A 26,950-nucleotide genomic window follows, 5' to 3' on the forward strand; every position below is an offset into this window, starting at 1 on the left:
GGGAAAGGACCACAATGGGCCCTTTGAGCGGGCGAGCGTGGCCATCGCACCGAGCCGCCCGCGCCGGCGAGGGGCCCCTCCTGCCGCTGCGCCGGCCCTAATGGGAGCCAGCCCTGCCGGAAGCCCACCTGGGAGCCGGGGGGGCCGCGCCAGACGGCCCCCGCCGCCGCCCCGCGCCCCTAATTGCATCCAGAGCCGCTCCCTCGCGCCGTGGGCCCCGGGCGAGCGGGACCGGGGCACACGCGGGGTCAGGGCCGTATCCTGAAGAGCTGCCGGCTGCCCCGGCAGTGGTACGGCACGGCACGGCCTGGCACGGCACGGCGGTGACCCTCGGCTGCGCTGGCGGCAGCCGCGGTGCTTCAGCCCGCTTTCGCTCGTTCTTTCCAAATCAAACATACCTCGGCGGGCAGGGCCCCAACCTGGAAAATTCCAGGCCGAAAGATAAAGGATTGGAAAACGATTAAAACCAGAGGGTTGGAGCAGAAACCACTTGGCAGCGCGAACCTGCCGAGCGGCGGCTCCCAGCCCTCCCCGCCGCAGCCAGCGCACGAAACCGGCTGTTCCCGGGGCCGGGGGCTCACGGTGGGGGCTGCAGCCCCCGGCTTGGGGGGACCGAGCAGGCTGACACTCATCCCAGGTGCTTTGGGGGTCCCAGTGCTGCCGGGGGTGACACCGGGGGGGTGAGGGAGGCCGGGCCGGGCTGTTTGTCCCGCAGGTGGCCCCGGGGCCATCTGGCCGGCGGGGAGGGATGAAGTCAGGCTGGATGATGCACAGGGCAGGGGCTGACGCGAAACCCGTGGCCTCTGTTTTGGGAACACCTCCTCAGCGCCCGGGCCGCGGGGCAGCGCCACGGGGGCGAAGCCGCCCCAGCACCGGGAAAACTCGCCGCCCTCCACCGCCCTGACTCATCCCAGCGCCCGCCAACAACAACGGGAGGACACAGGCGACCTTCCCGCTCCTCTGCAGGGGATGCGCTGCGCTGCCCGTACCCCTGCCCACACCCAGCGACAGGCAGCGCCTGTGCAGAGGTTTCATGGTTGTTATTTTAATTTTTTTCTTTTTTTTTTACAAAAAGACACCCTTCTGGTCTGCCTTACAAAAAGAGACGTACACAAACCTGTACTAGTTAAAAAAAAAAAAAAGTTTTCCCAGAAGAAATGGGAAATAATCGTGTATAAATATTCTCTCCGAGTTCTTAAAGCTTCAATTCCCGGTTCGCCTGCTCGGCGCTTCCTTCAGCCCGGGGGGGCCCGAGGGTCCCAGCACCTCGGCCGGGCCTTATCGCTCACATCAGCTTCCAGGGAGTTGAGAGTCACGGGCCGGGCTCTGCTAAAGGACCCTTGTGTCCAGCACGTGGACGTCCCTCAGCCGAGTCACCGGCAGCTTTCCTTTTAGCAGGAGCTAAAAAAAGCCCACCCGAACCCCAGATTAAAAACCCAAACCCCCTCTTCTCTTTTGCTACCCACGTTCTACGTCGAGTCGCAGAACTCAAGGCGCCGAGCGGTAAAATCAGCGTCTCCTCCCGCAGCGCGGCAGCCTGGCGGAAATTGCACGTTATGGGTTTGGGGTTTTTCTGCCTTCACTCAGTCAACTCCTCGCCCTCCCCCCCGCGGAGGGACGCGGCCGGGTGCCGCCGCTGCAGCTCAACCCTCCCCTGGCCCGGCAGCCCTCAGAAGTAGGAGGGTTTGAGCCCCGGGGTGTTGTTGTTGCTGGGGTAGTGCGACTGCATGAGCGGGACCTCGCACTCGGAGCCGCCGGAAAGCATCGCCGCCTCCGGCACCTTCCGGCCGTGGCTGCTCAGATCCCCATTCTCCAGGCAGGCTTTGACCCCCTCCAGCTCCAGCGGGCTGGCGTCCACCCCGGCGCCGGCCGGCGCCTTGGCCCGGCGATGCCGGCGGTAGTAGGTGCCGGCGGTGACCACCACCGCCAGCAGCAGCGCGGCGGCCAGCGCGGGGACGATCATCAGGGCGAGGTTGCTGTCCTTGCTCTGGGTGACGGGGGAGTGCTGCTGGTGGCTCTGCGGCAAGGTCTGCGCCTCGGCGCAGTGCTCCTCCTTGGAGACCTTCTCCCCCAGGGGCCCGATGCAGACGCGGTAGGTGCAGTTGGGTTTCAGCGCTCGCACCGTGTATTCGGAGAGCGACGCCGGCAAACGCAGCATCACCGGTCGCTTGTCCGGCCCAGAGAGGTTTCGGTAGCTCAAACGGATGCCTTTGAGCTGCGCTTTGGACTGGACGTAGTTCTGCAAGTCCACCTTGAGGGAGGTGCTGCTGACCTGCGCGATGCTGATCCGCCGGCCGGGCGGCGGGGCCTGCGTGGCCGGGGACGGTGTCGTCCCCCTCGCCTCCACCTCGCAGTATGCCCCGGCGAAGCCCGCCGGGCACAGGCACTCCAGGTGGTTTTGGGCACTCAGATGGCAGGTGCCACCGTTCAGACACGTGCGAGGGGGACAGATGGGCGGCGGGGGGCTGGTGGGGGCCAGGGGGCCGCTGAAGGGCACCGGCGTGGAGCTGTCCTGGGGGGCCCTGGCCGCTGGCGTGGGAGCGGCGGTGCTGGGCGGCGGCGGCGGGCGGCTGCTGGCGGGGAGCGGCGGGGGCGGCGGCAGCGTGGTGGTGCGGGGGGTGGTGGGCGGCGTGGTGGTGGTGGTGGTGGGGCAGCCGAAGTCGGCGTACTGCAGGTGGTGGAGGAGCTTGCCGGAGTTTTTGGGGGGGAAGTGGCAGCGCGTCTCCTCGGGCCGCCGGAGCGCCACGCCGCTGGCGTTCACCCACTGCACCAGCCAGCTCATCTGGCAGATGCAGTTGAAGGGGTTGCCGGCGGCCGTCACGGCCCGCAGCCTGGGGAAGAAGCTGGAGAACTCCCGAGGGATGGTGTTGATGTTGAGGTTGCTGATGTCCAGCTCCTGGAGGTTGTGAAGTCTGCGGAAGTCCTCCGCCGGCAGCTGGGAGATGCGGGCGTTGCCGGCCAGGCTGAGCTTGGTGAGGCTCCCCAGCCGCCGCAGCACCGCCGGGACGCGCTCCAGCAGGTTGTCGGAGACGTCCAGCTCGTGGAGGTTGTTCTGGGCCTGGAAGAGCTCCTCGTTTAAGCTCGTCAGGCCCAGCCCCGCGATCTTGAGGGACTCTATGTTGACGGCATGGAAGGCCCCCGGTGCGATGGCAGGGATCTTGTTCCAGCTGATGTCCAGCAGCAGGAGGTTGGGCAGGTCGAGGGGGGGCACGGCCCAGAGCTGGTTGTTCTGCAGCTTCAGCTCCAGCAGGTTCTCCAGCGTGTTGAAGGCAGCGGCGTGGATGTGCTGGATCCTGTTCCTCTGCAGGTAGAGCCGCTCCAGCAGCCGCAGCCCGTGGAAGGTCTCGTTGGTGATCTCTTGCAGCTGGTTGGAGGACAGGTCCAAGTTGACGAGCTCTGTCAGAGGCTGGAAGATGTTTTTCTGGATGCTGGTGATCTTATTTTGCGAGAGGTCCAGGAGCTGGAGGGCGGGCAGGCCCGCAAAGCTGTCCTCGCTGAGCGTCGTGATGCCGTTCTCAAAGACGTAGAGGGAGAGGGTGCTGGGGGGCAGCCCCCGGGGCACCGTCTGGCCCCGTCTGGCCGCGCACAGGATGGTCTTGGGGTCTTGGCACTGGCAGCCTGTGGGACATGCCCCAGCCAGCTCCCCGGGGGCCACGAGAAGCAGCGTGCAAAGGATCAGCCGGTTCATGGTGTCAGCTCTGCGGGAGAGAGAAACCCAGATGAGGTTAGGGGCCAGGCCCTGCCGGGGGGGCACCCCCGGCTGGCGGGGCTGTGGGGTGCCTCGCACCCCCCCGATACCCCTGCACTGCTGCCAGGGGGTGAGAGCTGTCCCCCCGTGCCCTGTCCAGGACCCTCTGGCCCCAAAGGGACCGCAGGGGGAGCAGGGAAGTCCCTGGCAGACAGAGCCGGTGAGAGGGAAGTGCCCACCCCGGCCCCACACGCTCCCCCTCCCCGGACCCCCAGGACCGAGGGACACGGTACCTCCGTGTGCCCCAGGCTCTGCCATGCGACACGGCCCCCTGGCTTCGGCCTGGCCTCTCGGTACAGTCTCTGGTGGGGCACCGTGACCCCCCCATAGCCAGGGCCCCCACCGCCGGCTGCTCTCGGCAGGGTGCAAATCAAACATGGGGGACGTGGAGCGGAGCAGGGCCGGGCCTGGGAGCCAGGGGAGGGGGTGGGAGCCTGGCTGGCCTTCCCGGCACCGCCAGCTTGCCTTAACCCTTTGCTTGTGCCGCCGGCCCCGCAGCTGCACCCACGGGGGCTGCTCCTGCCCGGATCGTCCTCTTCGGGGATGGGGGCACCCATCTGTGGGGTGGCCTGGGCACCTTCAGCTGTGGGGCCCAAGGAGCTGGGTGCTCCCCTGCCCCACAGGTGCCCGCTGTGCACTTCGGAGCCAGCTGTGTCCCTAGAGAGTCCTGGGGCTCGTACTTGCCCCCGAGACGGCTCCTGTTCCCCTGGGGGCCACGGGTCCCCTTGCTGCTCCCCTCCCTCCTGGCACCCTGGACACCCGGCACAGCGCCCTGGGCTGCGTCCTCATCCCTCTGGCACGGGGATGGAGGGGAGGGTGCTCTTGGGGTGCGCGAGGCTGTACCCACCCCTGCCCTGGATGCAGCTGGCTTGTCTCTCAGCCTCATTTTTCAGCCCTTTTAATGACTCTCCTAATTAGCAGGGGTGACGGGGTGGCAGTGGGACCTGGGGCTGGGCCAGGGACCTGCTGTCTCCTGCCACCCCATCTCAGGGGCACATGGAGGGTGGCAGAATGGGGTCCCTGGGCAGGGAAGAGGCGAACGCCGGAGGTGAGGGTGCTGCCAGCCCCTTCCCAGCCCCGGCTGTCACCTCCTCCTGCCCTGCTCCGAGCTGTTCACAGCTCCAGGCACACACACCCCCCCGCCGCGGCTCGCAAGGGGCCCCCGCCGTGTGCGGGGGGATGCCGGGTCGCACGGCAGCACGTGCCGGCTGCCCCTCCGCGGTGGGGGGCCCTGTCCGGTGCAGGGACACCACGTCCTGCACCGGTGGCTCTGGGAGGGACTGGATCCCCCCCCCCAGCGTGTCCCTGGCCAGCGGAGCCCCCATGCCGCAGTGGCACCCAGCGCTCACCCCAGCAAGCCGGACGGGTTAACGTGGCGGCCAGCTCCGTCCTCGCCTCCTCCCCGGCCGGGCCCCCCCAGGGTGGGGTGCGCCCCAGGGTGGGTGCGCCCCGCGCCGCTGGCAGGGTCACCGCAGCCGCCTGAGTCACTTGGCCTGACGGGCCCCTGCCCCGCCGTGACCTGTGCCGTCAGGCCCCCCGACGCTGGGGAGGAGCCGTGCCGCGTCCAGGGGGTCACTGTCACCGCGTCCCGTCCCCTCCCCAGCACCCCCAGCTCAGCACCCTGCCCCTTCGCCACTGCCGGGTCCCGCTGCACCCCCACATCACGGCCAAGCCACCAGTGCCTGGCACAAGGACTGAGTAGAGCCAAAAAAAGCACCACGGAGCCCTTGCGAAGCGCTTTTTGGGGGCTAAGGGGGCTGGGGGCAGAGCCAGCACCCCTCACCGCCCCCAGCCCTCACGGTGGCTCCGGCAGCCGGAGGGTGCTGGCTGGTGGGCCGAGCCCTGGGCACAGGGTGCCCGCAGTGCTGTGGCGTGCCAGGCCCGGGTGGGCAGCGCCGGAGCGCGGCCAGGCCTGCGGGGAGGCTGGCGAGGCCGGGGCTGGTTTTGCAATGCCAGGGTCGGGTTTCGCTGACGTGTCCCCGCGCTGCAACCAGCTGCTGACTCCAAGTCTCTCTCGTCCCTTTAATTACGCTGGCATTTCCTCCTCGCCTGCCAGGCTCCCCGCTCCGGGCAGGTTCAGCCGGCCGGGCCACGGCCACGCATCCCCGCCTCGCCACGAGCGCCGGCACGGCCGCTCCGCCCGCACGCCTCCGCCGCCCCGGCATCACCCCGCTCCGCCGGCACACGCCGGCATCCCGCCCTCGCGCCCCGATGCCCCTTGGAGGCAGTGAGGGGGTTAACCCGGGCCAGGCTCGCTGGGATGCTCACCCCTCCGAAATGGGGGAACAGCCCCCCCACGTCCCGGGGGGTCCCCAAGGGCAGAGAGGGGGCCTCGGTTCTGCTGGAGGTGTTAGGAGCGCCCTGCCAGCGGCCTGCTGCTGCCTTGGCTGGGCTCCCCCGCGCCTGCACCGCAGATATTTGCCGAATTATTCATATTTTCCGGCTGCGGGGAGGATCCGGGCTCGGATTCCCCCAGTCCCGGCTCAGCCTTTCCCTGCCAGCCTGCTGGGGTGGGAGCGCCGTGTCCCCCCGGCCCTGCCTGCAGCCCCCCGGGCCGGCCCAGGGCGAGGGACTCGGGGAGGGGGACACCCCGCTTCGCACCCGCCACGTGTTTTAAGGACGAGGCCGACGCCGTCCCCGCGCCGCAGGGTGACACCTGCGCAGGAGGGGCCGGAGGAGCCCTCCCGGGGGTCCCGGCCGCCCGGGGACGTGGCGGTTCTCCCCCGGGAACCCGGCACGGCCGGGATGTCCCTTCCCGCACGGGCGAGCGAGGCCCCGCAGCCAAACAAAGCCACTGTTGTTGCTGGCCGGCCGGTGGGCTGCCTCGGCGGCCAGTGGGCACCGGTGTGGGCAGGACGGGGGCCCCGCACACAGCTGGGCCCTGGGCTCTGCCCCTGTCACCGCAGGGAGGGACACAGTGCCTGCGCCAGGCGGGATGCAGGCGCTGCTCCCCTCCCTTACACCCCCCCAAAACAAGCTCATGTCAGCACGTGCCCCCTGCCCAGACCCAGCCGGGGGGATGCAGGATTAAGCCCTTAATCCTCCTCCCCTTCAACCCACGCTGCGCCGCCGCAGCTCCCACCTCCTCCCGGGCTCCCCTCCCTATTTAATTAAAGTTTCCGCAGCAGCCCCGGAGGAATGCAGGCCTGGTTATTGCATTCCCCCGGCGCTCGCCAGCCCCTCCGTCCCGCTCCTGCCCCTTTGACCTGACCGCGCTCCCCGACTCAGGTGCTGGCAAGGAGGAAAAACCAGCAGAGCCACTTCACCGGCAGCCAAACCGCCTCCGGAGGAGCCCGGACGCCGGCAGAAGTTGGGAGGAGGCCGGCGATGCTGCCACGCGCGGCCCCGGCAGCACGGGCAGATTCCTACGGCGTGACTGGGGTGGCCGCGGCTGTCCCTGAGCGCTTCCTCCTGCCGCGTCCCGCCGGCAGAGCCAGCCGGGCAGGCAGCGCTTGCGTCAGGGCCACCCGGCGAGGCCACCCGGCCTTGGCGTGGTACGGGGAAAAATAGTAATTAGTGTGATCCTTGACGGCGGCACTGCCCAGCGCCGTGTGGGCAGCGGCACGGCCCCGGCTGGGTCAGGCCAGTCTGGCTGCCCCGGTCCCAGCAGGATGAGACCTGCTGGCGTGGGGCACGGCAGTGGGTGTGCGGGGGGACACGAGTCGGGGTTTCTGGTTGGGAAGAGGGGTCTTGGGACTGGAGCATCTCTGCTGGGATGCGCTGGCTCTCGTGGCAGCTGCAGGCCCAAGAGGGAGGCAGGCACATGAAGGGACACTTACCCCACGGTGGCCCAAAGTCACACCCAGAGAGGGTGACGGGGGCCAGCATCCCCCGGCGCACGCCGGGTGACGATGAAGCGCGCAGGGAGCTGGCGGCAGGACAGGCGGTGGGGCATCCCCGCCGGCTGGCGGCCAGGCTGGCCGGTGGCCCTGCTGGCACCTGTCCCTCTGTGCCAGCCGTAAGGGAAACCCTCACCAGCGCTGCCTGGGGACCCCGCTCGGCCCCACGGCGGGTCAGCAACCCAGGACAGGCAGGGTGAGGGCAGCCAAACCCCACCCCAGCCGAGCCCTCCGCTGAGGAGGGTGGTGGTGGACAGCACTGCCAGCAGCTCCCACCTCTGCCTGACCCCAAAGGGTGAGCCCTGCTGCCACGTCTGCTGGGACAGGGCGAGCACGGGATGGGCCCAGCACCACACTGGTCCCACCAGGCTCCCCGGTAGCCCCGGCCACATCTCTCCCCTTGCCCGTGACGGGAGCAGCACCAGGCCGAGATCCCTGGGCCGGACCCTGGCGCATCCCATGGCAGGGCAGGCACAGGCAGGGCCAGGGGACCTGGGGTCCCGCCTGCACCCCTGTCCCTGCCCACCACGGTGCCATCACCCCGGCCCGGCCGAGGCCTCGTCACCAGCCCAGGCCGGGGACAGCCGGGTGCCCCCTGGCCCAGCCCAGGCCTCGGCGGGAGCAGGGCACGCCGACCCCCAGCCGAGGCCCGTAGCGGGGGGCTGGCCCCGCAGCCGCGGTGACACCCTGTCACCGGGAGGGCAGCCGGCCCGGGGGGCGCCGGGGCCCGGCCGAGGCCCCCGGAGCCCCTGGGTGCGGGGCAGAGCCCCCCCCGCCCGCGGGCCGCCGCCCCGCGACCCCCCGGCCCCGCGGCGAGAGGCGGCCGTGGGCAGCGGCGCGGGGACGCGGCACTCACCGGGCCGGGCCGGGGTCGGTCAGTCCATGCGGTTTGCCGCGGCCGGGCGGGCGCTCCCCTCTCTGGCGGCGCCGGGCGCGGGGGGCGGCTTTAAAACCGCGGGGGGCGGAGCCTGCCCTGCCGCCGCCTCCCCATTGGCTGCGGGGCACAGCGGAGGGGGGGCGGGGCGGGGCTGCCCCGGAGGCTCCGCCCCCCGCGCACCTGGGCCCGGCACGGGGCGGGACCCCCGGGACCGCCGGGACCCCCCGGGGACCCCCGGGACCCCCGGCAGCCCCAGGGCCCCCCACAGTCCCAGGGACCCCCGGGACCCCCGGGAGCTCCAGGACCCCCCAAACCCTCCAGCGTCCCCCCAGGACCTCCAGCATCCCTGGGGTACCCGGGATCCCAGCACCCCAGGCACCCGGCACCCCCGGTATCACCAGGGACTGGGAGTCCTTGGCACCCCCAGGGACCCCCATATGCAGCGCACCCAGAATAACCGGGGACCCTGGCACCCATGGGCCCCACTGCCCCGGTACCCCCGTGCCTCTGGCATCCACAGAGCCCCTGACACCCTTGGCTGGGGGACAGGGGGGCAGTGGGTGGCCCTTGCAGGGACCCCCCCTTGCCCCGGTGACAGCAGAGCCGTGCCGAGCACTGCAGGACAACGCTCACTGTTCGGCACCGTGAGGACGGCACGGGCCGGGCGGGGGCAACCAGGCACCCAGGGGTGCCCTTGTCCCAACCCTGGGCACCGGCGGTGGTGGCAGTGCTGGTGACGGTGACCGCAGCCGGGCAGGGGACCCCGGTGCCTGCCACGGCCACCCCAGCAGTGTTTGCCTACGTCGGTGCCAACAGTCCCGGGGCAGGACCGTGCCATCCCGGCCACGGCCGTCCCTTGTGCCACCCAGCCACCCTGTGATGACCCACGGCTGTGCACGGCACAGCTCCCTGCCCTCGGCACAGCCACAGAAACGTCAACCCACAAGTGACAGATTGTCCCTTTATTGTCCTCAGAGCTGCCTGCAGAGCTTGTCACCACTGTCCCCTCCAGCCACTGGGTACTGCCCTGGCCATGGCCTCCTCTGGCCACCGAGCACCCCCTTGGCCACTGTCCCCTCCGGCCACCAAGCACCCCCTTGGTCACTGTCCCCTCCAGCCACCGAGCACCCCCGGCTGCAGGCTGGGACAGGGTGCAGGACGAGGAGCAGGGACACGCTCCAGCCGGCACAGCCCCGCCGCAGGGCACCCCCGGGGCTGGCTGGCACAGCAGGTGCCGGGTGAGGCGGGCGGTGTGCCGGGGTGTGCCACGCGCCCGACCCGAACTGGCCCAGCCGGCCCAGCCAGCCCCGGGTCTCCCCTGTGGGTGCCGGCGGCTTCCCCGAGCGGGGCCGGGTGCCATGGCTGGGCGCAGGGCGCAGGGCTGGGAGCGGGGTGCCCCGCGGCTGGGCACGGCGACACGGTGGGCACCGTGCAGCTGGGGCTGGCAGCAGCCAGCGGTGCCAGCAGTGCCATCCCACTGCAAACCTGTCACCCCGGGGTGGGATGGGGAGGGCCGTGCCGTGGGGAGCTGTAAGTCAGGGCACCCCCCAGCACCGGTGCTGCCCACCTGCCATAGGCAGGGCCTGATCCTGCTCCCCGTGTCCCCAGGACGGGGTTTGGGGTGTGCACCGGTGGGGAAAGGTGCAGGATCCGGCCCCGCCACCGGCAGGGTGCTGTGCCGATGGGTGCCCCCAGCTCAGCACCCTCCTTCCCTTGCAGGGCGGCCATCCCGCTGTATGACGCCGACACGGGGCTGCTGGTGCTGGCGGGGAAGGTGAGGTCCCATGGCAGTGGGGTCCATGGGAGTGCAGTGGGGTGCAGAAGGGTGCAGGGGGGTGTAGCAAGGTGCAGTAGGGTGCACGTGGGTGCAGGAGGGTGCAGTGAGGTGCATGTGGGTGCAGCGGGGCGCAGCAGGGTGCAGGGGTTGCAGCGAGGTGCATGTGGGTGCATGTGGGGTTACAAGAGGATGCAGAACGGTGCAGGGGGTGTAGCGAGGTGCAGGGGAGTGCACGTGGGCGCAGTGGGGTGCAGGAGGGTGCAGTGGGGTGCATGTGGGTGCAGTGGGGTGCAAGAGGGTGCAGCAGGGTGTGGTGGGGTGCTCCCCACAGCCCCACTCATGCCCTGTCCCCTCCACCTCTCTTCCAGGGAGAAAACCTCCTGTACTGCTTCGAGGCGGCAGCCGCGCAGCCAGCACTCACCCAGGGTAAGCGGGATCCATCCCATGCCGGGCTGCTGCTGGCACCCGCAGGGGCCTCGCCCCTGCCCGTGCCGCCTGCCCCACGGCCACCCTGCCCGCCCCCCAGTGACCCAGTGCCGGACGGAGGGCAGGACGCGGGGCCTGGGTGCCGTGCCGCGCCTGGCCCTGGACGTCATGGCCTGCGAGGTGCTCCGCGTCCTGCAGCTCACCGACACCGCCCTCGTGCCCATCAGCTACCTGGTGCCACGCAAGGTAACGGGGGGGGGGCTGCGGGTGGCACTGTGTCACGGGCGCCTGGTGCCATCTCATGGGTGTCACCTCAGCGGTGACAAAAGGCAGCCGGGTGCAGGGGGACCCCAGTCCCCAGCCTGGGGGGAGCAGGAGAGGAGGGAAACCTGGGTGCTGGAGGCTGAAACCTGGGTGCTGATGGGCGGTAATGGAGCAGGAGGGTGGGTGCTGGGTGCTAGAGGCTGAAATCTGGGTGCTGATGGGGGTAGTGGAGGCTGGAAGGTGGGTGCTGGAGGCTGAAATCTGGGTGCTGGGTGCTGATGGGGGATAACGGAGGCTGGGTTTGCTGGGTGCTGGATTTGGGAAGCTGGGTGCTGCGTGCAAGGTGCTGGGTGCTGGAGAGTGGATCCCGAAAGCTGGGTGCTACTTGCTGGGTGCTGTTGTGCAGTGGGTGCTGGGTGCCAGATCCTGAATGCTGGGTGCTTAAAGCTGGGTGCTGGGTGCTGGGTGCTGCAAGCCGTGATGCTGGGAGCTGGGTGCTGTTTGGGAGGAGGGGTGTGCGAGGCAGCCCAGCGCCGGGCAGTGTCTGACACCTACAGGCTTCAGCACGCAGCTCGCGGGGACGGGGCTCTGCGGCTGGAGGGGCTGGGTGCCAGGGGTGCCCGGGGGTGCCAGGGGGTGCCCGGGGGTGCCCCGGGCCAGGGTGGTGCCAGCCAGCAGCAGGACAGGGACTGTGGGGTTTTGGGGACACCCACCTCGCCCTGTCCCTTAGTCTGTCCAGGACTTCCACGAGGATCTGTTCCCCGACTGCGCCGGGACGCTGCCAGCCACCGGCGCCCAGGCCTGGTGGGCGGGGGACAGCCAGCAGGTCAGTGTCACCCAGGGCGGCGTCCTCGCCGGTGGCATCGCCAGGGGCTGCCACCGCCCCGTGCCCACCGCTCTGCCTGCTGGCAGGTGGGGAGGGTGAGCCTGCACCCCGCGCGGAGACCCACCGAGACCTTCACCTCCCCTGTCCTCGCCTGCACCCGCGGGCAGGCAGCCCACACCGGCCCCACCAACACCGACACCGACCGGAGCGTGAGCACGGGGCGCTGGGGAGCGTGCCGGGGGTGCTGAGGGGTCAGGGGGACCCCGCCGCCCCCGTCCCGGGGAGGGCTGGGGCACCGGCACCCCCTGCCCACCCGTCTCTCTCCCGTAGGAGGGCAGCGGCTACTCCTCGCCGGCCTCGCTGGCCTCGCCGGGCAGTGCCGCCACCTCCCTCTCGGCCAGCACGGGCCCCTCGAGCGGCTTCGCCAGCAGCCCCAGCCAAAAGTCGCTGCAGGGCATTTTGGGTGAGCGGGCGGCGGGGTGGGCTCGGTGTCCCCCAGCTGGGGCCACGCCGAGGGGGGACCCGGGGCGCTCACCCGTCCCCCGCCTGCGCCAGGGCCCAGCTCCCGCTTCCGGCACGCGCAGGGCAGGGTGCTGCACCGCGACACCCACCTCACCAACCTGCGGGGGCTCAGCCTCACCACGCCGGGCGAGTGCGACGGCTTCTGCGCCAACCACCAGCGCGTCGCCCTGCCCCTGCTCTCCGCCGGCGGACAGATCGCCGTCCTCGAGGTACCCCGGCGTGGCGCGGTGGCTGGCACAGCGCCGGCGGGTGCAGTGCGGGTGACCCCCAGCTCTCTCCCCCACAGCTTTCCAAGCCGGGCCGTCTCCCCGACGCGGCCGTGCCCACCATCCAGAACGGCGCGGCGGTGGCCGACCTCTCCTGGGACCCCTTCGACCCGCGGCGCCTCGCTGTTGGTACGTGTGTTGTCCCCGGGGGAGCGCGCCGGGCTAGTACCGGCCACGCCAGATCGCCACATTAACCACTGCCCACCCATTTTGGTGCCGTAGCGGGTGAGGACGCCAAGATCCGGCTGTGGCGGATCCCCGAGGGAGGGCTGCGGGAGACGCTGCGCGAGCCCGAAGCTGTCCTCCGAGGTGAGGGGCGGGCGGGGAGGCACACCGAGCACCTCACGCTGGGGACAAGCCAGCCCGGCGCTGTCCCCATCAGGGACGACCACGCACCGCTCAAACCTTACCAGGTCACACGGAGAAGATCTACTCCATCCGCTTCCACCCCGTGGCATCCGATCTCCTGGTTTCCTCCTCCTACGACATGACGGTGAGGATCTGGGAGCTGGGCGCCGGGCGGGAAGCCTTGTGCCTACGGGGACACACCGATCAGGTAAGATATGACACATCTGGGGACATCCGAGGGGGTTGTTTGGCCAGGCAGGGGACACAATATCCCTCTCCCCAGATTTTCAGCCTGGCTTGGAGCCCTGATGGGAAGAAGCTGGCGACGGTGAGCAAAGATGGCTGGGTACGGCTCTACGAGCCCCGGCGCAGCCCTCAGCCCCAACAGGTACGATCACGGCGGTGGGGATGGGCTGGAGAGCTGGGGGTGCTGGGAACCCCCCCACGGGCACCCGCCCGCACCCCCAGCTCTCTCCGAAGAGGCAGGGTGACCTTCACCCCTCACAGGAGGGTCCAGGTCCCGAGGGGGGCCGCGGAGCACGCCTGGTTTGGGTTTGTGGTGGCGACTACCTCCTGGTGTCTGGCTTCGATAGGTAAAGAAGGGGGACACACGCCAGGGCAGGGGTCCCCAAGGGACACTGTGCGGCCCCCCCACACCTCCATTGTCACCTCCCCGCAGCCGCAGTGAGAGGAGGATCCTCCTGTACCGGGCACAGGCTCTGCCTGAGGGACCTTTGTCCATCCTTGGCCTTGATGTGGCCCCTTCCACCCTCCTGCCCTTCTACGATGAAGATACCAGCGTTGTCTTCCTCACCGGCAAGGTGAGGGTTTGCCCCCCCAAAAAAACTTGGGGGGGATACCTGCCTACAGCACCCCGACAGTGCAGAGGGACCCTCCCTGCACCCCTTATCTCGCTCCATCCCCAGGGTGACACCAGAGTCTTCCTCTACGAGGTGACACCTGAGCCCCCCTATTTCCTCGAGTGCAACAGCTTCACCTCCAACGAACCCCACAAGGTAAAGGGGGGGCCCTGACAGGCCCCTGACCCCCCTGCCTGCGCTGCCAGACCCGCAGCAGGCCCCGCTCACGCCTCCACCCCATCAGGGCTTCGTCTTCCTGCCCAAAACGGTGTGTGAGGTGCGGGAGGTAGAATTCGCCCGGGCGCTGCGCCTCGGGCAGAGCACCCTCGAGCCGGTGGCTTTCCGCGTGCCACGCGTCAGGGTAAGCAGCGGGGGGCCTGGCTGTGGTTTGGGGGGGTATAGGAGGCAGAGGAGCCCACCTCAGCACCCCTCGCCCCCGCAGAAGGAGTATTTCCAGGACGATATCTACCCACCAACCCGCGTCCGGTGGGAGCCGGCCCTCGGCAGCAGCGCCTGGCTGGCGGGGGAGGACGGGCAGCAGCGCCGTGCCAGCCTGCGGCCAGCCGACATGACGCCAGGTGGGTGCAGAGGGGCAGGGCGAGGACCCAGGGCCCACGGAGGGGAGGGGGGGGGGTGTGTCAGCCGGGGGGCGAAGCCCTCCTGCCCCATGGCGATGCCTCTCTCCCAGTGAGCGAGGCCCCCAAAGAGGCTCCGGCGCGGAAGTTCGTCCCTGCGTCTGTGTACCTGGAGGAGAAGTCTGACGAGCAGAAGAAGGAGGAGGTGGGTGCCGGGGCACCCTGGGACCACCCTGCTGCGAGGCCTGGGCTGGGGGTGATGCCCTGGGCCGGGGGCGATGCCCAGGGCCCCACGGCTCTGCCCTGCCTCCCTGCAGCTCCTGAGCGCCATGGTGGCCCGGCTGGGCAACCGGGACGACCCACTGCCCCAGGACTCCTTCGAGGGGGTGGACGAGGAGGAGTGGGTAGGTGCCGGGGTGGGGTAGGGGAGGGAACCCCAGGGCCGGTCCTGCCTCGACGCGCCCCTCACTCCCACCGGGCCTCTCGCAGGACTAGGCCGGACCCCGGCACCTCCCCATCGCCAAGGAGGGCCGCGCCGGGGACCCTCAGGCCCGGGAGGAGGAGGCGGAGGAGGCAGCGCGGCGGGGCCCGGCCCGCCTGAGGGCCAGGCCGGAGGCCGCACCCCGTACCAGGCCGCGCAGCGACGTTAGGCCCCGTGCCCGCCGCGGGCAGGTCCCGCTATTAAAGCCGCTGCACCAGCACCCGTCTCCTGCCGTGACTGCGGGCCGGGGGGGAAAACCGGGGACCGGGGACCGCGGGGGGACACACATGGGACCGGCACCGGTGGAGGCCGCGGCCTGGGCCTCGCCGCCCCCTGCGCATGCGCAGCGCCGCCAGTCAGCGGTGCGGCCGCCAGGGGGCGCTGTGGCCGGGGAGGGAGGGGGGTGGGCGCTCTGCCCCGCGCCGCCGCCGCCGCCTCGGTGGTCGCTGCGACCTTCGCTCCTTGACCCCGTGACCGCCGGGGGCGGAAGCGGCGGCGGGGCCATGGTGAGAGGGGAGGGGGCCGGGACGGGGGGGACACGGCCCGGGGCGGGGGGGACAGGTCCCGGGGAGGCGGAGGGTGCCGCTGGGCAGGGCCCGGGCGGGGGACAGGGCCCAGGGGGGTGCGAGGAGGCCGGTTCTGGGGGGACAGGGCCGGGGCTGGGCCGGGCCGCGGCGTGACAGGAGCCAGGGAGGGGCCGGGCAGGGCCCCGGGGGGACGGGACGGGGCCGGGCAGGGCTCGGGGAGAGGTGACAGGGCACAGGAGCCGGCTGGGGACGGGGCCCGGGGCGGCTGTGACAGCAGGGTGTCCCCGCAGGCCAAGTACCTGGCGCAGATCATCCTGGTGGGGGCCCAGGTGGTCGGACGGGCCTTCATGCGGGCGCTGCGCCAGGAGTTCGCAGGTAGGAGCCCAGCCTGGCCTGGGGTGCTGCTGCCTGCACAGACCATGCCCGTGGTGCTGGGCACATCACCTCATCCCCACCCTGCCTGGGGCGCTGCTGCACCGCACATCCCCATCCCCTTCGTTCCCCGTCCCTTCGTTCCCCGTCCCTTCGTTCCCCGTCCCTTCGTTCCCCGTCCCCCTTCCTTCCCCGTCCCTTCCTTCCCCGTCCCCTTCCTTCCCCGTCCCCTTCCTTCCCGTCCCCTTCCTTCCCCGTCCCCTTCCTTCCCCGTCCCCTTTCTTCCCCGTCCCCTTTCTTCCCCGTCCCCTTTCTTCCCCGTTCCCTTCCTTCCCCGTCCCCTTCCTTCCCCGTCCCCTTCCTTCCCCGTCCCCTTCCTTCCCCGTCCCCTTCCTTCCCCGTCCCCTTCCTTCCCCGTCCCCTTCCTTCCCCGTCCCTTCCTTCCCCGTCCCCTTCCTTCCCCGTCCCCTTCCTTCCCCGTCCCCTTCCTTCCCCGTCCCCTTCCTTCCCCGTCCCCTTCCTTCCCCGTCCCCTTCCTTCCCCGTCCCCTTCCTTCCCTGTCCCCTTCCTTCCCCATCCCCAGGGCACCCCGCTGCTCCGTATCCCCCAGGGTTGTGCCCAGAGGGGACACTTGCCAGGCTTGTCACAGGGTGACAGCCAGCACCCACATCCTGGCACAAACCTAATGGTGTTTGAGCTCACGCCGGACCCCCAGCAGCTGTCCCAGGCACCAGCTTGTACCTGGCACCGCTGCCAGGCTCCGAGACATCCCGGCAGCCCCAAAGGGCAGAGCAGGATGATCCCCTGGGACGCGCCAGCCCTGCCCTGCCTGCCTGCAGCCCGGCTCACTGTGGGCACCACCAACAAATGGGTGCCCCCCCAGTTTCTGCCACCTCCCCAGGGCTGGGGACCTCATCTGGGTGACCCCCGGGGGCTGGAGGCAGCACGAGGAGGGCAGAGGGGTGGAACTGGGATGTGAGCGCCGTGGGCTTTGCTGCCTGGCCCCTGCCCGAGGGCTGGGGGTCCATGGGGGGGCCTCACGCCCTCGGTGTCCCCGGGCAGCGAGCCGAGCAGCAGCAGATGCACGAGGGCGCTCGGAGAGGCCCCAGTCCGCAGCTGCCTCCAGGATCATCGGCATCAGCCTCCAGGAAGCTCAGCAGATCCTCAACGTCTCAAACCTGAACCCGGAGGAGATCCAGAAGGTAGAGGCTGCCTTGGAGCTGAGGAGAGCCCAGCGTGGGGGTGATGACCGGTCCCCAGAGGGAGTGCGGGTGCTGTCCTGGGCCCAGTTAATCCCAGTTTGAGGTTTCCCTGCCGCAGCTGGAGGGGTGTGCCGGCAGTTCGCCAGCATTCACAGCCTGCTGGGCTCAGCCCAGTGGTGCTCCTTGGGGAAGGGGACATGGGCTCCCTGGAGGTGCCTGTCTGGGAGCGTGGGGAGCTGCTGGGGGGGTCAGGCAGAGCCAGCTGTGTCCCCACAATCACACCCATCACCTCTGGCACCGCTGCGGGGAGTGGGAGGCTGCCGGGGTTTGGGATTGGGGAGGGCAGAGGAGAGGAATCTGATGGGGAACTTCTCTGGGGCAGAACTACGAGCACTTGTTCAAGGTGAACGACAAGTCGGTGGGAGGCTCCTTCTACCTGCAGTCCAAGGTGAGCCAAGGGCCCCTCAGCACCTTCCCCTGCCTGCGATGGGGAGAGGCAGAGCCTGGGCATCCCTGCGGAGGAGGCAGGGAGGGGAGGGGACAGCCCTGTCCCCCCCTGTCACCCCGTCCCCGCCTGTCACCCCGTCCCCGTGTCCCGCAGGTGGTGAGAGCCAAGGAGCGGCTGGACGAGGAGCTCCGCATCCAGGCCAGGGACGAGAAGGAAAAGGGCTGGAAAGCCGAGACGTGACTCCAGCCACCCCCGCACCCCATGTCCCTCACCCTTAACTTATAGGTAGCCAATAAATGCCGTGTCCTCCAGCGCCTGGCCTGGCTGCTCTGCGCCCTGGGGAGGGACAGGGGACTCGCCTGCCTCTGCCCGCTGCCCCGGCAGGGATCGGCCCCGGCAAGGTGCTGCCAGGGCTGGTTTGTGCCCTGGGAAGGAGGAGAAGGGAGGTCCTGGGGAAGAAGGGGTGTCCCTGGGGCACCGAGGGCTGCCAGGACTCAAATGGCACCCGGGGAGGCTGCAGGAGCTATTTTCGTGGTGGGTTCGGATGCTCTTGGCCCGAGCGCACGGATACCGCTGGCTCCGTACCACGGCAGTGCCGACAGCCCGGTGCCGTTACGGCTGCCGGGTCGGGGTGCGGTGGCGAGGGGCCGTGGGGGAGCACACGGAGCTGTCCCCCGGCCACGGCTCACCCCACACACCCTGGCAGGGCTCCCCCGGCGCCGAGGCTGCCCTGGGGGGTGGACCCAGCCCCCCGCGGTCCCCAGGCTTTGTCCCCACCTCGGGCTCACCGTGGCGCTCGCCACCATCGTGAACTGCAACAGGAACTTACTTCAACTTCACTTTATTGTTTTCTTAATAAACTTCCTCTCCCCTGGAGGAATATAGTGTTATAGTCGTTAGCTTATCTCTTACGTCTGCAGTCCTGAAACGCTACGCTAACAGCGATGGAGCCCAACGGCAGGAAAAGAAAAAACAACCCAGCAACTACGAGAGAAAGGCACTTCGAGACCGTTAAAATACTGATGTCCTGGAATGTGCAACAACAAACCGACGAAGGAGCGAGGAGACGTACACCGTACACCGGCCGGGGCGGCCTGGTCCGTGGCCCGCGGCCACGCTGAGGCTGTGGCAACGCCGGGCGGCTGCCGCGCCCCAGCCCCAGGAGGGGGAGGGCAGGGAGACCGGCTCCCCGCGGGGCGCGTGCGGCTGGGGGCTCCTTCCAGCAGGGATTGGGGAGACCCCCCCACCCTGGTTTGGAGAAAGCCGTGGCGGGGGTCCTGCCCGGCAGCGGGAGCTACGTGGGACCCCCTGCGTGTGCCCAGGGAGGCTCCGGGCTCTGCCGGCGTGGAGGCTGGGCATGCTGCCCGCTCCGGGCACCGCTCACGTCCTGCCCGCCCCAGTGCTGCCCTGTGGCCCGAGGGGGCTCATGGGGGAGCCGCGCTGGAGGGCTGGTGTGTCCCGAGGAGCGGGTGCCCCACCAGTCCGTGCCAACGTGCCACCAGCAGCAGCCCCGCCGGCGCCTGGGGCCCTGCCCGCGCTGGCCGCGGGCGCTTGCGGTACATGGTTAAGTATGAACGTAGCTAAACAGGGTGGCTCTGCCCCGGCGCGGAGCCGGCGCGGCGAGCGGCACACACGGCCGTGTGCCTTGTCACGAGGAGGGCCGGGGAGGCGGCGGCGGAGGAACGAGGGCGGCCACGGAGCGGGAGGGATGCGGTGGGCGCCGGGCCGGCGTGTGCCCAGCCAGCTGGGCCTGGCACGGCGAGGACCGCGCCGAGGTGCCGCGGCCACGGCGCTGCCCGCAGCTGTGCTGGCCCGGTAGGGTCGGACAGCACGGCCGGGCGCAGCTCAGGGCTGCGGGAGCAGTGGGTCCCTGGGCTGTCACCCCGCTGTCCCCACGGCGGGAGGCTGCGGCCCCCCACACTGGCACCGGCGGTGCCGAGGCCTCGGGCAGGGAGACGCCGAGTCGGTGGCAGCGGCTGAGCCCAGGCGGGGCCCCGTCAGAGCAGGGGCTGGTCGAGAAATAAATAGCGGCGTCTCCAGCTGCCGGGGCCGGGGGGGAAGCAGGGGACCCCCCCCGACCCCCAGGGCTGCCCCTGGCCGCCGAGGGATTATTGCTTTTCTCAGAAGAGTCCGTTCTTCTTTCGTGACGGTTAAAAGCGCGAGCGAGGCCCCGCCGGGGCTGGGGGGGCTGCGGGGTGGTGGGGAGAAGGGGGCGATACCCCCCCAAGCCCCCGGGGAGCAGGATCTGCCCGCGGGGCCAGCGGCCAGCCCCGGGCATCGTCGGGGCCCCCCCTCAATTCACGGCGGCGGGTTTGAGCAGCAGGGAGCCGGGGGGGACGAGCACCCAGCCCGGCGGCAGCGCCTCGGGGCTGCCCCCCGAGCTGCCGCCCGCCGACAGGTCGAGCACGGCCCCTGGCAGCAGCGCCAGGCTCTCGGGGGGCACCCGCGCCCGCCCCGGCTCCGTCCTTTCGCCTCTCTCTTTCCGACAATCTGGCCCCTTACCCGCTTTGGGCGGCCGCCCCTCGGCCCCGCCGCCCTTCTCCCCCTCGGCCTTGGCCCCGCCAGCCAGCAGCGACATGATGGGCAGCCCCAGCCCCGCCGCGAAGGGCGAGGGCAGCAGCGGGCTCTTGGCCAAGTTCAAAGGGCCACCGTTGAGGGGCAGGACGGGGCCGGGCAGGGCGGGCAGGGCGGCGGCAGCCCCGCAGCCCAGGGCGCTGAGGTCGAGCGGTGCCGGCGCCAAGGGGATGGGCAACGCCGGCAAGGCCGGGGGGGCGAAGAGGGCGGCGGGGTTGGGGATGACGAGCTGCGCCCCGTTAACGTAGGGCACCTCCGCCGAGCCCAGGGACATTTTAGGAGGCGGGTGGACCTTGAGCATCTCCGGGTGTTCCGGGGAGACGAAATGGCCGTGGGCTTTGATGTGCTTGCGGAGGGAGCTGGGGTCGGTGTAGCGCTTGTGGCAGCCCGGCATCTTGCAGGAGTAGGGCTTCTCCACGTAGTGCGTGCGGGTGTGCTTGAAGCGGTCGCTGGAGTTGGAGTAACGCTTGTTGCAGCCTTCGTAGGGGCAGATGTAGGGCTTCTCGCCTGCGGGACGGCACGGCGCCGCGTCTGCCGGGGGGCACGGCCAGCCCCGCCGGGTCCCCCGGCCCCCCCAGGCCTCCCCGCTCCCCCCCGGGCGCGAGCGGCGGCGGCGCTGACCTGTGTGCGAGCGGTTGTGGATCTTCAGGTTCTCCAGGCGGGAGAAGCTCTTGTTGCAGGTGGGGCAGCGATGCGGCTTCTCGTTGGTGTGCGTCCGGATGTGGATCAGCATCTTGTACCTGCCAGGGACGGGAGAATGTCACCAAGGGGGTGGGGGGTCAGCCCTGGCCCCCACGGCATCCCCTTGGCCCCGTGCCCTGCCTATGGGGTGGGGGGGACAGGGACATCCAGGCCAGCACAGCCCCCCCAGGCCCCTGCACCAGAGGGTTGGACGGATGGAGACCTCCCCCAGCGCTGGGCTCCTGTGTCCCCACAGCAACTCGGAGCAGCCCCCCAGGGACCCCAGAGCCCCCCACCACGCTGCCCGGAGCCCCCCCCGCCCACCTGGCGTTGAAGCCCCTGCCGTGGCGGGCGCAGCCCTCCCAGTGGCAGCAGTACCCCGCGTCCTTCTCGGGTTTGACGTGGAAGTCGTTGACGTGGTCCACCAGGTCTTGCAGGAGGTCAAAGAACTGGTTGCACTGCGGGGGCAGGAGGCTGGGGGTGAGGGGGGGGGCGGGACCCCCACCAGGGCCAGCCCCTGCCCCTCACCACCCCCCCAGCTCCCACCCACACCCCATACGCAGTGGCACCAGCACCTGGGGAGATGGAAATGCCCTTTGCGCAGCCCCCAGCCCCATGTCACCCCCCCCCCCAGCATCCCTGAATGGCCCCCAGCTCCCCATCACCCCCCCCCAGCCCCACATCCCCCCCCCCCCAAGCCCTATAGAGCTCTGCCATGGCCTTCCAGCCCCACATCCCCTCCCCAGCCCCAAAATGCCCCTCTGTGCCCCCCCACTCCCACACATCCCCCCCCCCCCATCCTCACAATGCCCCTCTGTGGGCTCCCAGCCCCCTATCTCCACCCCCAGCCCCATAAAGCTCCTGCATGGCCCCCCCCAGCCTCACAACCCCCCCCCATCCCTCCCCGCTGACCTTGGACCAGCGGCAGACGAGCTGCTTGGGCAGAGGCAGCTCGGGGGGGAGGCGTTTCTCCTTGCTGGGGGGCAGGAAGGCGGCGGGGGGTAGGTGTAGGGCCCCCCCAGACCCCAGCGGCAGGAAGAACTGGAAGGAGCTGGGGAGGCCGTCGATGTAGCGCAGGGACTGGAAATCCTGCAGCAGAGCCCGGGGAGGGGGGCGGTGAGGCCAAGATGGATGGACCCCCCCAGAGACCCCAGACCCCCCCCAGAGACCCCAGACCCCCCCCAGATGACCCCAGACCCCCCCCAGAACCTCCCATAACCACCCCAAGACCCCCCCCAGGGGCCACCCCAGGGCTTGGGGGGCATGGAGGGGCCGTTGACCCCAGGGTGTGTGTACACACCACAGTGGGGGCTGTCACCAACTCCGGCAGTGCCGGGCACGTTGCCGAGGTCGGGAGCACCATCCCGGGCGCAGTTGGGGACATCTCGGGGTGGGGGGGACACGGCTGTACTTACGTGGGGGGTGAGGGGCCCAGGCAGGTCCCTGCTGCCCTGGCGCTCGGGGGACAGCGAGGCGCTGCCAGCCGGAGAGTCCTCGCCGGAGCGGGGCGAGAGGCTGAGGTCCACCACCGGGAACCGCCCGTCCCGTGGCTCCACCAGCCTGGAGTGTGCCAGCAGGCTGGGGGACAGTGAGGCCGGCACGGCCCGGCGCCCCCCGCGGGCCCCCCCTCGGCCCTCCCCGGCCGGCGGGGCGTCCGAGCGCTGGGCGGCGCGGGGCCGGGGGCCGGGGGCACCCCGCTTCTCGCGGGCGGCTCGCAGCTTGGAGATGCTCAGCTTGAGGTCCAGCGGCTCCTCCAGCGAATGCATGGTGCCGGGGCGGGCGCTGCGGGGGACAGCCGGGGGTCACCGCGGGCACCGGTGCCACCCAACGCATCGCCCCGCGCCGGTGCCCGTCTCTGCTCCGGGCTGGAGGCCGAGCGGGGGCCGGCGGCACTGCCACGGGGACCGCGCCGTCCCTTCCAGCCACCCTGCGGCGGGCCCCTCCCGCGGCGGGCAAAGGGCAGGGCATGGCACCGGGGGCCCCCCCACGGCCCCTCGGTGTCCCCAGCGTGTCCTCTCCGTGTCGCCAACCCCCAGGGCCGGCACAGCCCCTTGGCGGGTCACCAAACCCCGCCGGGATTGCCAAATCCCCCGGGCACCCGCAGCCCTGGCCCTGCGGTGTCCCCCATCCTGTCCCCCCACTGTCCGTCCGTCTGTCCCCACGGGCCTGCCCCAGCGAGCCCTTTCCCAGCGGCGGAGGAGGGCGGTGGTGGCGGCCACCAGCCCGGCAGTGACCCGAGCCCGCTGGCCCCAGGCCCGGAGGCGGCAGAGCTTCCTCCCTCCCTCCCTCGCCGGGGCCCCTTCCCCGCCGCCGGCCAACGCCACCGCTGCCTGCCGGGGCCGGGCAGGGGAAGCACGGCATGGCACGGTGTGGCACAAGGTGGCATGGCGCCACATGGCATGGCATGGCACGGCATGGCACAGCTGCTGCCTGCAATCACCCCCCCACCTCCCAAGACACGGTTCAGGACCCCAGCCCACCCATGCCCCTGTCCGCAGGGTGACAACTCCGCAGCGCCATGCCACCCGGCATCCCTGCCGCTGTGTCCCCCCCCCAAAACCGCCACCCCCATGGCTTGGCCACCACACATCCGCCACGCGGCTGAGAACGGGCAGCTCAGCGCAGCAGTGAGCGCCCGAGCCCGGCCCCCGGCGGTGCCCCCCCTCTGGCCCCTCGCCTCGGCCGGGGCAGGGTGAGGCCGGCCGAGGGGCCGTGTCGGGGCGCACCCAGCACACGTGGCGCTGGGGGCCCCCACCCCACCCCGCCCCAGGGGGCCCGGCCCCCGCCCTGCCCCGCCGGCGCGGCCCCCCTGCGCTGGCGGGGGTCCAGCCCGGCTCAGACGCTGAGGAATGCGGAGGAGCCGCGGGGGGCGCGGGGCCCAGCCGGGGGGTGCGGGACCCCCCGCCCCACAGCCGCAGTGCCCCCGTCCTGGCCGTGGGGCCGGCTCCGTGGGGGGTCCCTGTCCCAAGCTCCCGTGGCAGGAGGAGCTGCCCCATAGCAGGCTCCCCTGGTGGGGGGGGGACGTGTCCTCGAGCCCCCCGTGGCCATGGGGCCTCACCCCATAGTGGGGTCCCTCCTCTCCAATGGGGGGGTCCCTGCCTGAGCCTCCACCTCCCCCCATAGCTGGGGGGCCCGCCCCATAGCAGGGTCCCGTCCCTCACGGCAGAGCCACCCTCCTGAGCCCCCAGGGCCATGGGGCCAGCCCCACAGCAGGGTCCCTGCCCTCCCGGGGGTCCCCACCCTGCGCCCCACAGCAGGGCCTGCCCCGCAGGGGGGTCCCCGCCCAGAGCCCCCCGTGGTTGTCAGGCTCCAGCCCCCCCCCATGTGCCCCACAGCCTGGTGGCACGGCTCGGGGACAGACAGGGGGCAGGACCCCACAGCTGGGATGTCGGAGCGGGACCCCCGGCCGAGGCAGCAGGATGGGGCCCCAGCAGCCCCCCCTGAGTTGGGGGGTCCCACAGAGGAGTCGGGGCTGGTCCCACCGTGGTGGCCATGTCCCCGCGTCCCCAGGGGATGGAGCTTGAGGGGGTCTCAGGGTGGGCGGGGGACCAAGGCCAGCCCCAGGCGGGACGGGTGGGAAAGGGGCCCCCGGCCGCTGACGCCAGGGCTCCCAGCGCGGCCGCGGGCGGGTGGGCAAGTGGCTGCCAAACCACGCGGCCCCGCTGCCGCCGGCGCTCCCGGGAACCAGCCCCGCGGGGGCCCCACTGGCGCGGGGACAGGGACGAGCCCCGCGGCGGCTGGACTGGACGCCCCGGACACCCCAGCACCTGCAGCCCCCGCGCGAGGCCCCTGCCTGCTGTCCCCCCCCAAGGCCTCTCCTGCCTGCGCCAGGCGCTGCCAGCCCGGCCCCAGCCCCGCTTCCCCTCCGGCCGCCCAGCGAGCCCCCCCTGCCCCGCACCAGTTCAAACCAGTCTGGCGCGGCGCTGGGCCCAGGGGCTTCCCAGTCTGGGTGGGGGCTGCTGGGATGGAGCCCAGGCATGGGGGGAGCCCTCCCTCCAGCTCCGCTGGCCAGGCTGGGGTCCCCAAGGGCCACCACAACCCCATGCTGGCCAGCCAGCCGGCAGGGCTGGGGGACCCGGGGTGACCCCGGTGCAGCCGGCGGGGTGCCAGGGCTCCGGGCCACCCCGCCGCTGGCATGGCCGGGGTGTCCGTCCCCCCCGCCACGGCCCAGCTGCGGCACAAACCCCGCCAGGAATAGCACGGGCATGAGGGGGGGGCCGTGGGGCAGAGACCTCCCGGCGGCACGGGGGGCTCGGGGACGGCAGCGGTGAGGGATGCCAATGCCGCCCCGAGAGGGGACGGTGACCCCGGGGCTCGGCGAGCCGGGAGCGGTGCCAGCGCTGCGGGCAGCCGGGCTCAGCCCCGTCCCCCCGCCACGGCGCTGGCGGCACTCGGCAGGGCTGGCAGCGGCAGGATGGCACTGCTGCCAAGGGCGGGCGGCCCCGGGAGCCCCCCGTGACGGGGTGGGGGCTGCAGGATCTGTCCCCACCGCCTGGGTCTGCACCACCGCCACTGCCAACGTCACCATCCCCACGGCCGCTGGCAGGACACGGGCCACCACAGCACCCACCACCCCTTCTTATCCTGCTGCGGACGGCGCTGGCACTGCCACTCCTCACCAGAGCCCACTGGTGCCCATTGTGGGGGCCAAGTCCTGCTGGTGGCTCCAGCTTGTCACCGTCCCTCTGGCACCCACCACCCCACACCTCCAGGGCTGATGGCAGCCCCCGAAGGCACCCCCAGGAGCGGCCATGGCTCTGTCCCCTGGTCCCCAAGCCGAGGCCGGTGCCATGGTCCCCACTTCCCAGGTGCGTGGTGGCCAAGGGGACCCCGGCGGGGGGCTGAGACCAGCCCACTCCCCAGGGGACAGCCCCACAGCGGTGCCACCGGCAGCACGCGCCCTGCCACCTCTGCAGGGACCATGTGGGGACAGGAGCAGGGCTGGTCCCCAGTCACCCAGCGGATCGGACCCTCAGGCACAGCAGCAGCATGGGCCTGGCTGGGGGGCACACGGGGACCCCGGGCTGGGGGGACGTGGTCACAGCAGGGTGACACAAAGGCACAGGGGAGGTGGCCGCTTGCAGAGGGGGTTTCTTCACGCAGGGCAGGGGACGAGCCCCTGCAGCAGCGCTAGGGGACATTGGGGACAATTTGTGGCAGCCCTTGGCCCCCGCTGCTGGTGCCTCAGGGAGGGGGGTCACCGCAACCGGGCCACCAAGGCCCCCAGACCCCCCCGTGCCGGTGCAGCCCAGGCTCAGCCACCCCACGCCTCAGCCCCAACAAGACCATGGGACCAGCAGCCCCCGGTGATGGGGACAGGGGGTGACCAGTGGCACCACCGGCGTGGGGCCAGGGTGGCCCAAAGCCACCCCTGTGCCCTCCCCACACGCTGGGGACACCGGTGGGTCCCCGGGGGTGGCCGCAGCCGGGCAGAGCCACCGAGCACGTCCCCGCCGCAGCCCCCGCCCCGCGGCCAAGGTCACGACACCCACCGCGGGTGCGGGGGGGACAGCGGGTGACAGCCACCCCCCCCGGCACCCGCTGGGCAGTGGGGGGGGGGGCCCTCTCTGCACCCCCCCGCCGTGTCCCCGCCGCCTCCCCCTCACCCTCCCGGTGCCCCGGGGCTGCAGCAGGGCCACGTTCCCCCCCCAAAACCCGCTCCCCACGGCGGGGGAGGGCTGCAGGTGCCAAGCCAAGGGACCCCCCGCACCCCCGGGGCGGGGAAGGGGCTTCCCGGGAGGGTCCGTGTCCCCTCCGCGCTGCTGGTGGCGGCGGCATCATCCTCCTCCTCCTCCCCCCCCCTCCGCGGGCGCGGCGGCGCGACAAAGCGCCGGTCCCCGGTGCGCGATCGTTACCTGCGGCGGGGGCTCAGCGGCGGGCGGGGAGCGGGGCGGGGAGCGGGGCTTGGCGGAGCGGGCCCCCCCGCTGCCGGGCCGCCGGGCCGCTCCGCCACATCTGCAGGGGCTGGGGGTGGCGGCAGCGGAGCTCTGCCCCCCCCACCCCGTCCCCTCCCCTCCCCTCCCCGGTCCCCCGGGCGGCGGCGGCGGCAGAGGGCGGCGGCGGGGCGGGGGCTCTGCCCGCCGTGATTTATGGCCGCCCCGCACCGACCGGGCCGGCCCCGGCTGCGGGCGGGAGCTGGGCGGGGGCCGGGGCCGGCCCCTCCCCGCCGCGGGGGGCACCGGGGGGCGCGGGGGGGGGGGGGGGAGCCCCGCCCCGTGGGGGGGACACGCACGGACACGCGGGGACACCCCCCCTCCCTCACCGCACAAGGTCACCCCGGCGCTGCGGCAGAGCCGAGCCCCCCCCGGTGTGTCCGTGTGCCCCCCCCCGGTGTGTC

General features: G+C 71.6%; 4 protein-coding genes across 5 annotated transcripts in view; 2 read left to right on the forward strand and 2 right to left on the reverse strand.

The window, feature by feature from the left end:
- CORO7 (coronin 7) overlaps positions 1–15,029 on the forward strand; it is a 35,096-nt gene extending 20,067 nt beyond the window's left edge. For both annotated transcript variants that reach the window (XM_068420069.1, XM_068420070.1), the window contains 19 exons: positions 10,184–10,238; positions 10,610–10,667; positions 10,768–10,913; positions 11,662–11,757; positions 11,844–11,966; positions 12,088–12,220; positions 12,313–12,488; positions 12,566–12,674; positions 12,768–12,854; positions 12,959–13,101; positions 13,177–13,281; positions 13,401–13,486; positions 13,573–13,714; positions 13,820–13,909; positions 13,998–14,114; positions 14,196–14,331; positions 14,442–14,533; positions 14,646–14,732; positions 14,818–15,029. In XM_068420069.1, coding sequence (XP_068276170.1) covers positions 10,184–10,238; positions 10,610–10,667; positions 10,768–10,913; positions 11,662–11,757; positions 11,844–11,966; positions 12,088–12,220; positions 12,313–12,488; positions 12,566–12,674; positions 12,768–12,854; positions 12,959–13,101; positions 13,177–13,281; positions 13,401–13,486; positions 13,573–13,714; positions 13,820–13,909; positions 13,998–14,114; positions 14,196–14,331; positions 14,442–14,533; positions 14,646–14,732; positions 14,818–14,823 — 1,987 coding nt within the window. In that variant the 3' untranslated portion in view covers positions 14,824–15,029. The remainder of the gene's footprint in view (positions 1–10,183; positions 10,239–10,609; positions 10,668–10,767; positions 10,914–11,661; positions 11,758–11,843; positions 11,967–12,087; positions 12,221–12,312; positions 12,489–12,565; positions 12,675–12,767; positions 12,855–12,958; positions 13,102–13,176; positions 13,282–13,400; positions 13,487–13,572; positions 13,715–13,819; positions 13,910–13,997; positions 14,115–14,195; positions 14,332–14,441; positions 14,534–14,645; positions 14,733–14,817) is intronic.
- VASN (vasorin) lies at positions 1,051–8,495 on the reverse strand. Its single transcript, XM_068420071.1, has 2 exons — positions 8,444–8,495; positions 1,051–3,698 (listed from the first exon to the last, which is right to left on the reverse strand). Exon 2 carries the CDS (start codon positions 3,686–3,688, stop codon positions 1,670–1,672), a length of 2,019 nt encoding a protein of 672 aa, XP_068276172.1. The 5' UTR covers positions 3,689–3,698; positions 8,444–8,495; the 3' UTR covers positions 1,051–1,669.
- A 177-nt stretch (positions 15,030–15,206) lies between the features above and the next one.
- On the forward strand, positions 15,207–17,669 carry PAM16 (presequence translocase associated motor 16). Its single transcript, XM_068420073.1, has 5 exons — positions 15,207–15,315; positions 15,627–15,711; positions 16,771–16,910; positions 17,293–17,358; positions 17,512–17,669. Exons 1-5 carry the CDS (start codon positions 15,313–15,315, stop codon positions 17,596–17,598), a joined length of 381 nt encoding a protein of 126 aa, XP_068276174.1. The 5' UTR covers positions 15,207–15,312; the 3' UTR covers positions 17,599–17,669.
- A 514-nt stretch (positions 17,670–18,183) lies between these two features.
- GLIS2 (GLIS family zinc finger 2) lies at positions 18,184–26,648 on the reverse strand. Its single transcript, XM_068420072.1, has 6 exons — positions 26,469–26,648; positions 22,029–22,395; positions 21,526–21,702; positions 20,938–21,071; positions 20,554–20,672; positions 18,184–20,439 (listed from the first exon to the last, which is right to left on the reverse strand). The coding sequence occupies exons 2-6, from the start codon at positions 22,377–22,379 to the stop codon at positions 19,652–19,654; spliced, it is 1,569 nt and encodes a 522-aa protein (XP_068276173.1). The 5' UTR covers positions 22,380–22,395; positions 26,469–26,648; the 3' UTR covers positions 18,184–19,651.
- Positions 26,649–26,950: the final 302 nt, after the last annotated feature.

The sequence above is a fragment of the Nyctibius grandis genome, chromosome 30, assembly GCF_013368605.1.
Source record: "Nyctibius grandis isolate bNycGra1 chromosome 30, bNycGra1.pri, whole genome shotgun sequence".
Classification (NCBI taxonomy): domain Eukaryota; kingdom Metazoa; phylum Chordata; class Aves; order Nyctibiiformes; family Nyctibiidae; genus Nyctibius; species Nyctibius grandis.

Excerpts from the sequence above, each read along its gene's own strand:
- GLIS2 (XM_068420072.1), bottom strand. The coding sequence starts at position 22,379 with ATGCATTCGCTGGAGGAGCCGCTGGACCTCAAGCTGAGCATCTCCAAG. Across the intron at positions 21,072-21,525 it reads TCGTCTGCCGCTGGTCCAAG|TGCAACCAGTTCTTTGACCT; the intron begins GTCAGCGGGGAG and ends CTGCCCCCGCAG. Across the intron at positions 20,673-20,937 it reads GGCAGGGGCTTCAACGCCAG|GTACAAGATGCTGATCCACA; the intron begins GTGGGCGGGGGG and ends CGTCCCTGGCAG.
- VASN (XM_068420071.1), bottom strand. The coding sequence starts at position 3,688 with ATGAACCGGCTGATCCTTTGCACGCTGCTTCTCGTGGCCCCCGGGGAG.
- PAM16 (XM_068420073.1), top strand. Across the intron at positions 16,911-17,292 it reads ACCCGGAGGAGATCCAGAAG|AACTACGAGCACTTGTTCAA; the intron begins GTAGAGGCTGCC and ends TCTCTGGGGCAG. Across the intron at positions 17,359-17,511 it reads CCTTCTACCTGCAGTCCAAG|GTGGTGAGAGCCAAGGAGCG; the intron begins GTGAGCCAAGGG and ends CGTGTCCCGCAG.